The sequence below is a fragment of the Oncorhynchus masou genome, chromosome 8, assembly GCF_036934945.1.
Source record: "Oncorhynchus masou masou isolate Uvic2021 chromosome 8, UVic_Omas_1.1, whole genome shotgun sequence".
NCBI classification, from domain to species: Eukaryota; Metazoa; Chordata; class Actinopteri; order Salmoniformes; family Salmonidae; genus Oncorhynchus; species Oncorhynchus masou.
The window spans coordinates 35,755,548-35,767,288 of NC_088219.1; the positions used below are offsets into that span (position 1 = coordinate 35,755,548).

The 11,741-nt window shown below is 43.0% G+C and overlaps 1 protein-coding gene across 1 annotated transcript in view; it reads left to right on the forward strand.

Annotated features, from left to right (window-relative positions):
* Positions 1-11,739, forward strand: part of LOC135544574 (G protein-coupled receptor kinase 5-like) — a 32,397-nt gene extending 20,658 nt beyond the window's left edge. The window contains exons 11-15 of the mRNA XM_064972296.1: positions 410-499; positions 9,554-9,762; positions 10,336-10,473; positions 10,582-10,719; positions 10,878-11,739. Coding sequence (XP_064828368.1) covers positions 410-499; positions 9,554-9,762; positions 10,336-10,473; positions 10,582-10,719; positions 10,878-11,027 — 725 coding nt within the window. The 3' untranslated portion in view covers positions 11,028-11,739. The remainder of the gene's footprint in view (positions 1-409; positions 500-9,553; positions 9,763-10,335; positions 10,474-10,581; positions 10,720-10,877) is intronic.
* Positions 11,740-11,741: the final 2 nt, after the last annotated feature.

An 11,741-nucleotide genomic window follows, 5' to 3' on the forward strand; every position in this document is an offset into this window, starting at 1 on the left:
GACTCCAATCATGTTGCAGAAACATCTCAAGGATGATTAATGGAAACAGGATGCAACTAAGCTCAATTGAGTCTCATAGCAAAAGGTCTGAATACTTACGTCGGTATGTTTTTTATTTTCAATAAATTTGGAAAAACTCCAAAAATCTGTTTTCGCTTTCTCATTATGGGTTATTGTGCGTAGATTGATGAGGAACATTTTTATTTAATCAATTTTAGAATAAGGCTGTAACGTAACAAAATGTGGGAAAAGTGAAGGGGTCTGAACACTTTCCGAAAGCACTGTACTTTGTGTTCGATGACTTTCCCTGTCATGGGAAAACATTGATCTAGTATGTGAAATAATCTGTGGCTACCATACTATATGAACTAATGCTCCACTTAACCCCTCCCCTCACCTCATCTCTTAGGGCACATCCGTATCTCAGACCTGGGCCTGGCAGTGAAGCTATCCGGGGGGAATCTGGTACGAGGCAGGGTGGGGACCCTGGGTTACATGGGTACGTGGCTCTAACCTACTGTACACTTACATGTTGTAGTGGTGATTCCCTATGAAAAGCCACTGGCACAGGAGAGAGCCGTCCATAACACGTCCAAAAGAATCAACTTTCCAAACGTTACTCTTGTCGGCTGAAGTTCCCATTTATTGCGCATTTAAAATATAAATAGCTCCAATACACATATTCCTATACAAAAAGGTGCAGAGAGAAGCATTTTATAAGCTGTGTCTGTGATATGGTTAAGAACTGTATGCGCTCTCCTCTCAACTGTGCTTACCCTTCCTGGTCACCTGTGCTACCGACACACACACGACCAGTGACCCCATCATATATATAGTGTACAAAACGAGTTAAAATAGCCCTTGACAGACAACATACACACAACACATAAACAGGCCAAAATGGCTCCTACACTCCGGCCCCGAATTGTTCTCTGATTTAGGGAAGAAACAATTACACAAATGTATGTGTGTGGATTAGTCTTCAGGAAGGGATGATCTTCAGGACCAGAGGTTTCTAGCACTTTGCCCCTGTTGTTCAGCATAAGTTCTGTAGTAGCTCCCGAGTGGCACAGTGGTCTAAGACACTGCATCTCAGTGCAAGAAGCATCACTGCAGTACCTAGTTCTAAAATATGTGGACAACTACAAATCCCTAGGTGTCTGGTTAGACTGTAAACTCTCCTTCCAGACTCACATTAAAATACTCCAATCCAAAATTGAATCTAGAACCGGCTTCCTATTTCGCAACAAAGCATCCTTCACTCATGCTGCCAAACATACCCTCGTAAAACTGACCATCCTACCGATGTCATTTACAGAATAGCCTCCAACACTATACTCAACTAATTGGATTCAGTCTACCACAGTGCCATCCGTTTTGTCACCAAAGCCCCATATACTACCCACCACTGCGACCTGTACGCTCTCATTGGCTGGCCCTCGCTTCTTACTCGTCGCCAAACCCACTGACTCCAGGTCATCTACAAGTCTCTACTAGGTAAAGCCCCGCCTTATCTCAGCTCACTGGTCACCATAGCAGCACCCACCCGTAGCACACGCTCCAGCAGGTATATCTCACTGGTCACCCCCAAAGCCAATTCTTCCTTCGGCCGCCTCTCCTTCCAGTTCTCTGCTGCCAATGACTGGAACGAACTGCAAAAATGACTAAAGCTGGAGACTCTTACCTCCCTCACTAGATTTAAGCACCAGCTGTCAGAGCAGCTCACAGATCACTGCACCTGCACATAGCTCATCTGTAAATACCCCATCCAATCTACCTCATCCCCATACTGTATTTATTTATCTTGCTCCTTTGCACCCCAGTATCTCTACTTGCACATTCATTTTCTGCACATTCTACCATTCCAGTGTTTTATTGCTATATTGTAATTACTTTGCCACCATGGCCTACTTATTGCCTTACCTCTCTTATCGTACCTCATTTGCACACACTGTATATAGATTTTTCTACTGTATTATTGATTGATTGTTTATTCCATGTGTAACTCTGTGTTGCTGTATGTGTCGAACTGCTTTGCTCTATCTTGACCAGGTCCTAGTTGCAAATGAGAACTTGTTCTCAACTAGCCTACCTGGTTAAATAAAGGTGAAATATATTTTTTTTTAAATCACATCCGGCCGTGATTGGGAGTCCCATAGGGTGGTGCACAATTGGCCCAGCATCGTCCTGGTTTGGCCGGGGTAGGCAGTCATTGTAAATAAGAATTTGTTCTTAACGGACTTCCCAAGTTACATTTTTTTTAAACAGCTTGACCCCAGTGTGCCACTCCTATGTGTAGATGTGGTGGGCAGTAACAGCAGGGCAGCCAATCTGTCCTGGGTTGCCACCACCTTCTCCTAAGGGACCGCCAGAGACCCACACCAATCGGATCCATCTCCAACATGGTCGTCACCAGCAGGGTTGATGGCCTGTGGATCATCACTGCCAATCCACCATATTGTTTTTATCTGTCAATTTCTTACATGTTATCAGGGCAGTGGTTCTCCACTTCTTCCTTTACAATCCATCTTCACCTCATGAAGCCCACTCACCAGAAGGTTTGATTATTCAATGACATGACGCCACTCTTTGCCTGTTCACCAATGCGAAGATACAGAGCCCAATACTCTGTTCTCATGTTCATAAATGAAGCATCAACATATTGGATAGTATTTCCCTATGAAACACTTGACTCCAATTCCTATTCCACAACGCTTCCAATTTCCAAAGCAAAATGTTCAACTTGCATCGCGCAACACAAGTGTTTCGCACACATACCAATGTCCTTTGATGAGCAACGGCGCGGAAGATTTGGCTCAACGAATTCTTCTCGTTTTGCCGGGAAATGCTTGCCACAGACCCTTGCTCGTTGTCACAGGCATAGCATGAGCGATTCCAAAAACCTGACATTCTGCACGCAATGATCCATTAGTCCAATTTCCAATCAAAGTTAAGTTCTTACTTTTCCCCCCTTTTTTTGTTGATTTTATTAATCCTGACAGGCACGATGACTAGGATGCAATCAGGATTCCTGTCCCCAGCATCTCCATCCAAATTAACAAATGCACTGGTAGCACTCTGCTCTCCGTTTTCATTTATTTTGCAGTGGTTTACCTTTTTGTGGGTGATGTGCAACATGGTAGGATGTTTGCGCGAACAAACTTCACGGGTAAGTCTGTGTCCATCCTTTGCTCGTGTTTCCAGGGGTCAGACAACCCGAAGCAGGCTCCTTTGGATCTTCAACAAGTCCAACTTCTCTCGATGTGGCTTTTTGTTCAGTTCTGTGCATGTGCCTGGACTGTGTTCTCTTTTGACAGAACGGACACTGCCGGGGTGCCGCACCAGAGGGATTGCCAACCCAGCTCTTTCACTGTTTTCACAGCTGGTGTGACACTGATGGCAAAACCATTTTCTCTCTCTTTCAAAACACGACCTATTTACAGGTACTGAACCTCCCCTCACTGCTGAGGTGGGGGGAGGGTTTCCCTTAGGTTTCCAAACACAGGATGTTATGCTATCCTGGCTTGGCAATCAACAAAAAGTGAACCAGATCAGCAAACCTGGCTCTTCTTCCATTTCTCTTGTAGGTAGCCAATTCACCTTTAAACTTATATGGCAGCTTTGAGACTACAGCTCTCATTTGTTGGGCTGTCCATTTCCTCCCTATATTGAACATTATCCATAGTGTTGAGGCCTCCAGTGAGAAAAATGTCGGAATCTTCAACCCTGATTGGCGACCAGCTTCTCAATGTAAGCTGTGGCGATTCTATACTCATCTCCAGTAGGCTTTTTTTTCAGAAGCCTTTTGGCATCTGCATAATCTCTGTCAGCCTCCACGTGTCGGCAACTGCAGACTAGATGTCTGGGTTGGCCCATGGTGCATTGCTCCAAAAAGTACAGCCTGTCTTTGGTGTTCTCGGTACTGTCTTCAATAGCATGTTCAAAGAACCTGTAGTCTAGTGGGTCACCCTTAAACACTGGTACACTAAGAGGTGATGAGGACAACCTTTGCTGCTTTACCAGTGTTTCCAATGCTCGTTTCCTTTTCAATGCTTCAACTTTAACCAATAAGAAGGCTGTCTTTTCAGACTGGCGTTTGGGCCAGACCATTCAACCGGATCCTTTTCTGCCTCCTCAGCAGGTTACAAAGCCTTTATGGACTCATTGAGATCATGCAACTCAACCAACTTTGAGAAATCAGTGCACATCTTTGACAACCAATTGAACATTTTCACTATGAGCTGTGTGATCGCATCTCTTTTAACAAGTGCGCTGAACTTAGCACTTCTAGATCCTTTGAATTTTTGCAGTTTCCATTTTAAAAGGCATGTAAACACTGAACATAAATCCCATTGATTTGCAACCACCAGCACAGCAGGAATACAGTTTAGCAAGGCACAGCGTAATGAATGAGCCCAACACATAACAGACAACCAGCAAAGTGTCCGCTTTTCTCTCCGCTGCAAAAAGAGCTCTCAACTCAGAGCGCGAATCCAACAGAAGGCACACACAGCTAAAGTTCCACAATCTCAAAAGTTCCCAAATTCATCCAACACTTCGAGCAGATTGAGCAATAGAAAGAGTAACCGCACTTCATAACCCTTCTCCACAGTGAGTAGCACGAAGCGAAAATAAAAAGCAGTCCGAGCTACACTAGCTTCAGTCAGTGTTGTAGTACCCGAGACCGGTCTCGAGACCACATATTGATCGGGTCCTCGGCCTTGACTCGGTCTCGGACAGTGAGGACTAGTAATTTCTTCCTGAGATCAGCAGAGTAAAAAACTAAAATCATCAGCATCTATTAAGTCAGCGCATAAAACCACTTCACCAGATACACACTCCTTTCTTGAAACATGAATACAGTATCTTAAGAGCCTTTCTATATTTTATAGCCATGTTTGCGCAGGGGTGAACCTATAGTCTTTCAGTGCGTGACAGTTTTGTGATCCTGAAAGGACAGAAATTTAATACCAGCATACTAATGTGGGAGAGTGTACTTTTCGTCAAACACAAAGGGCGTTTGCTAACCATACCGTTTGCTGACCATATGCTAACCATACTGCTCGTATTACGTGAGCGAGCGTTGCAAAATAAATGTAAACGTTATTCAATCATTGCATCCAAACTGCCCATGAGCATCTGCGTAGCTCGGTGCTAAAATATAACTTGGTTCTATTTGTGACGCTTGACACAATGCAAGTCCTGCCTCTCCCATCCCCTCATTGGTTTATAGGAGCATATACACAAGTGGGTGATTGAAGATAAACTGAGATCAACACTCCAGTCCAGCTGGTGGTGGTAATGCACTTTAAAGTTGGTTGCCAACCGCCATATGAAGTCAAAAGAAGAAGACTGAACGAGAGATTACGAGAAACTAACTCGGTTTACTCGTTTATCTGTGGATTAATTGTCGGAGTAGAAGACCTTGTGCATTTCAGGTAAAATAACAACCCAATGTTTATATCCCAGGACAAATTAGCTAGCTAAATCGCCATGAATGTTTAATGCTTATCCAGGCTGTATCACAACCGGCCGTGATTGGGAGTCCCATTGGGCAGCGCACAATTGGCCCAGCATCGTCCGGTTTTGGCGGTCATTGTAAATAAGAATGTGTTCTTCACTGACTTGCCTAGTTAAAAGGTCGAATAAAATACAAATATGCTCTCTGTGACTGCTGTCTTTCCATCGGCCCTATGCAGTGGAGGAGTGGGTATACTCAAATGTTGCCAAAAAGTTCCCACACAAAAACACAACGCATTGCTGTTGAACCAGCCTTAGTAGCCTCCGGTAAGGGCAGCCTATTGAGGGCTTGATATCAAACAAAAAAAGCAATCTGTTTATTAAAACACCAACAATATTTCTAAATCCTTCGCCCAGCGAAGGAAATGCACCCTGTGTGAGACATCCTGTTTTGTTTGTTTTCCTATAGGATTTTCACTGTCAGTAGTTTTTTTATTTAACAATTTGATTGTCATAACAATGCTTAAACCACATCAAATCTGATTGGGTGGGCCTCTGTCCACCTAGGCCCCATCCATGTCTACGCCCCTGATGCAAATAGCACATGAAGACAATTGCACATCACCAATAACCTACTAACCAACACTTCGGACTAAACTTTTTCAATTCCTGGTTTGCATACCCATTATTGCCTTCGCATTTCTTACCCTACCGGCCACTGATGTCATTCTTCGGTGAGCTGCTCCATGCCAAGACCAGTTGAGCTGCACACACTTGCTGCCTGCAGATGATATTCCGTTGAAAGTAAACTATGTGTGCGGCGCATGTGTGAATATATTTCATGTACTTTGCGATAGTGTAGGCAACTTTTTGCATAATTTCTCTATTGTACTACATTATAGTAAGTCATATACCTCTGCTACACTACTTCGATACGCATCAGTAGGGAATAAGAAGTGAGTACACGTCATTGCGAGCATATTGATTTTGTCCATCCACACCAGACGCGATCAGAACACACAGGTTGAAATATCAAAACGAACCATGAACCAATTATATTAATTTGGGAACAGATAGAGTACAACTTTTTTTTGTTTTACCTTTATTTAACTTGGAATCGAACCAGAGTCTGTAGTGACGCCTCTAGCACTGAGATGTAGTGCCTTAGACTGCTGCGGCACACGGGAGCTCCCATGACATGAATGATAAGCAGTCCATTCACTCAGACAGAAGCCAGTAGGTCCCAATCATAAGAATATAAAAACACAACCATTAAGCATTTCCCAAATCGAAATGTACAACTATTACTTCCCAAAGAAACATCACATTTAGCACACAAAGTAACCAGTGACAAAGTTTAAAGTGGAACTGTCAGAATTTTAATATGAAACAGACAATCATCTCAGTCAAAAATATAAAATTCCCAGTTCATGCTACAAAACCAACTTTATAAGGAGGTTTTAAAAATAGGCTATATTTAACTCAACGTTCCATGACACACACTAAGGCATTGTTGGCAGTATAAATGGATGCAGTTCAATGCATGATTCATTCACCAGTACATTTCTTGGTAGTCCAGAAAATATTGCTATCAGTTTGTAAATCACAGCTGGCCTGGTACATTGTCTGCTGCCTCCATTCAGGATGTACTGTTTCAGTTTCAATGACTCAATATTCTGGACAAAAACAGAAATGTAACTCAGGCTGGGAATGTCAGTACAATCAAACTAGCAAGAGCAATTATCACAAGTCAGTCATAACATGGCTAATAGGCTAGCATATCTATTTATGTAGCAAGATGAAAACACAACCTAACATTAGCTAGCTGCTAGGAGGATGCTATGCCATTGGAGGAGTGGGTGAGTGACTGACTTTTCCCCCTCATATTGTTTTTTTGGTGGCTACACACAGCTAGAGACACATGTCATTTGGTTAGCTAGCAAGAACTTGAACAACTGTTATCCAGTTAGCATATCTCTTTCTCTCTGACACCCGCTGAATATGACCGGTGTCAGTAAATGTAGGCAAAAAAAAAGTAATAGTCAAGAATGCCCTAGATAACATGTAAACAGCCTAACCAGCCCTGCTACAGTGAGTAAAATGGTCATAGTGAGGTGTTCTCTCATTTGTGTCTGGAAGAAGCTAGCTAGCAAACTTTAGCCAGTTAGCTCGGGTGCTTGGTTGGGACAAGCAATAATTTTTATTTTATTTTACCTTTAACTAGGCAAGTCAGTTAAGAACACATTATTTTCAATGACGGCCTAGGAACAGTGGGTTCCTACAGTGGGTGCCTGTTCAGGGGCAGAACAACAGATTTGTACCTTGTCAGCTCGGGGGTTTGAACTTGCAACCTTCCGGCTAGTCCAACGCTCTAACCACTAGGCTAGAGAATTGGGAATTGGCAGGCGAGCTGCAGAAGGACGATGAGGCTACAATTTCCCATCGTTATTCAGTGCAATTTTGATGGCCAAGTAGCGGAAAAAGTTGTTCCTTCATTAGATTTTAGCTCATCCTGCACTGGCAAGCATTAGTTGTTGATCTAGTTGTTGTTAATGTTCATAACTGAGGGAGAGGGAGCCTACCTTTTTCAGAGTTGTTTGAGCAAAAAGACTGTAAAGTTCCCAAAAGTAAGAGGACTCCTGTGGTGTTTACATATTTTCAGGTGTATTTTGTGGCTTTTGGTGAATGTGTTGTAATGATCTAACACTGTTCCAACTGCCTGTAATCACACAGTCCAGTTCAAAGTGAATGATGACAGGCCCTTGTGGCAAATACGGGGGATATTCTGGTGCATGTGTAGTGCGTCTTGGAGTGGTGAGCACAATCAGTGTGGGCTTGGGGGGAGGCCATTGTGTGTGTGTGTCTGGGCTTGAGGGAGGCCATTGTCTAGTCCTTTGGGTGTCCTTGGACATGTTGTGTCAAACTGAAACTGTATAGAAAGTGATCTCAGTCTGGGACCGGCAGTTGCTCCATGGACCAGCTCGGCTTGTTACTGTGTAATAAAGTCAACATTGAATTCACAAGCTCCGGTGTCTAAGAAATATTTTTAAGAAGTATTTCCGACACAAATGGCTTGTTTGTATAAAGGCCTACTGTAGCTCTGATTGGCTATATTGCACCAGACCGGTCCTGGACAACACCAATGTTTTTATTCGGTTTTATTTACTGCAGTGTATTAATTGTACAAATGCACGGCCGCTTTTCACAAATGCCTTAGTATACTTAATTCCCAGACGTTCTAAGAATTTATAAAAACATGAAAATTACCATATTTAAGTGGTCGCTTGTCAGAAAATGTTTTTTTAAGTGTCATTACTGGGGGTTTATATTAAGTGATTTTAATAAGATTTCATGTTGCTAAAATGCTATCAGTTCCACTTTAAATGCAACAATGTTTCACACAAACAAGTCATTTTCAAAGAGATGGCTAACAGCAAATGAGCCGCAATAAAAAAATAAAAAACAGTTCCACTCACCAGATGGTGATCATTTGAAACTTAATTTCTTGTTGAAAGTGATTCCTGAAAAGGGAGAAGCTAACAAATTAGCAACATCATCCTCTTTGATAACAATTGCTGCATCTGCTGAAAACTAGCCGACAACAAGCTAGCTAGCCCACCCATGGGAAAACTACTGCTCGCTATTGCGCAATAAGTTTACCTAAATTATTGTAAAGTCAAAATATGATTCCGCTTCAACATTTTTCCCTAATACAATTTAAATAGTGGACATTTTGAACTTTTGTTGTGGCAATTTGACAATTAAAATCATGGTAATTGAACTCGCATATTTCTGGTCTCGGTCTTGACTCGGACCCCTTCACCCGGACTCGACTCGGAATTTGGCTCCAACACAGGTTGTGTATTCATATCTTGCGGACTTCAAAAAGAGCAAGGTATATGAAATATCATTACAAGACTTGCACACTGTTTAGATGCCCACAGTGGTCAAAATGAATATATATATATATTTTTTTTACATTCACCTTTTCCTTCCAGATGTTGTACTATCACTAAGTCTCATTAAAGATCTAATTTAGGAGCAGCAACAAACAGGGAGTGAACATTTCCAAACCCGTCCCTCTTTCCCTCAGCTCCAGAGGTGATTGGCCATGAGTACTACGGGATAAGCCCTGATTGGTGGGGCCTGGGCTGCCTTGTGTACGAGATGACGGCCGGACGATCCCCATTCAAGAGACAAGGGGAGCAATTGACGGAAAAAGAGATGGAGAGAAGGATACAGGAGACGGATGAGGTTTACGGGAAGACATTTAGCAGCGAGACAGAAGACTTCTGCCGCTCTGTGAGACTAGACTTTTGCTCAGCTTTGACCTGAAGCTTGTCAACTAAATATAGTTCAAATGTAAATGTAACTGTCAACATAAAGGAAACACCAACAATGTGTCTTAATAGAGCGTTGGGCCACCACCAGCCGTCAGAACAGATTCAATGCACCTTGGCATAGATTCAACAAGTGTCTGAAACTCTGATGGAAGGATGCAACACCTTTTCCCCCCTGAGAAATTCCATAATTTGGTATTTTGTTGATGGTGGAAAACACTGTCTCAGGCACCACTCCAGAATCTCCCATAAGTGTTATTGGGTTAAGATCTGGAGACAGAGACAAACCTTTAATGCTCCTTTGACACCCCTTTTTGAAAGTCACTAAGATCTCTTATAAATGGACAACTGGGCATTTATATACACGACCCGAAGCATGGGTTAGGGACCACGTGTGGAAGCACCTGCTTTCAATATACTCAAGTGTTTCCTTTATTTTAGCAGTTACCTATAGTTCTATATTAGAACTGCATCAATGCTTTTCTTTCTCTCGCTCTCACTAATCCTTCTCTTTCACCCCCCACCGCTCTCTCAGCTGTTGACCAAAGACCCGAGACAGAGGTTGGGGTGTCGAAGGTGTGGGGTGGAAGGGGTGAAGTCCCATCCCTTCTTCAGCACCATCAACTTCAGGAGGCTGGACGCCGGAGTCATTGAGCCACCCTTCAAACCGAATGTACATACCCTATCTGTACCCACTAACCTCTACTTGTTAACCCCCAACTATAGCATTAACCCTAATGAAGGCATGCCATCATCCCCATCCTTCCCTCCCTCTGTCCAGCCCAGGGCGGTGTACTGCAAGGATGTGCAGGACATTGATGAGTTCTCCACAGTAAAAGGAGTCATTTTGGAGAGGACAGACGACGACTTCTACACCAAGTTTAACACAGGCTGCGTGGCCATACCCTGGCAGACAGAGGTAAAGTCAACTGTAGCAGATTACCTTTGATTTAGTTACGTTTTGTTCAATTCAATGCAATTTGTCCGCTTGGTAGCAATTTGAACATAAGGTTAGGTATGGTTACGTCATAGGCTAATAGAGATTACTCGCCTTTCTCCCCCCGTCTCTCTCTATAGATGATAGAGATGGGTTGTTTCAAGGAGCTGAATGTGTTTGGCCCTCAGGGTTCTAGACCCCCTGACCTGGACTGGGGCCAGAATCCTGCCCCAGAGACACCTAAACGTAGACTGCTGGACCGCATCCTCCACAAGACACACACCTGTTGAGAGATGGGCTTCCTCAAACCCTCTCACCACTGCAACATTAGTTGTAAATGAGAACATTCCCTCAATCAGCTTACCCGGTGTAGAGTAAAATGGTTTGTTGGTGTTGATGATCACTCAGCACACTGATCAATACACAGATCAACCAGTTAGTACTTTTTTTTTAATGTATGTTACCTTTATTTAACTAGGCAAGTCAGTTAAGAACAAATTCTTATTTTCAATGACGGCCTAGGAACAGTGGGTTAACTTGTTCAGGGGCAGAATGACAGATTTGTACCTTGTCAGCTCTGGGATTTGAACTTGCAACCTTTCGGTTACTAGTCCAAAGCTCTAACCACAAGGCTACCCTGCCGCCTTCTGCAAATCAACAACCCAAACACAGCCAAAGAAGAACAAGAATCTGTGGCCAGATGTTCTCGCTTTCTCTCCAGCACTTAAAGAGCACACACTTTAAAGATGAAGGGATAAGACAGGGCTTTATTTAAGAGATGTCTTTAATGTCTCTGTCACACACTCGGGCCATAACGTCTATCATTCATCAGCACAGGCCAAAGGTACCATCCCCAAACTATCATACTGAGGAGAGGCGATCTTATTTCTGTAAAACACTCATTTAGAATGATCAAAGGGAAACCTCAGCAAAGACAGCGTTTTGATTTTGTACCTACCTGTGTTTTGTATGTAACCTCAGAATAAAGAGCCTGAAAACAAATC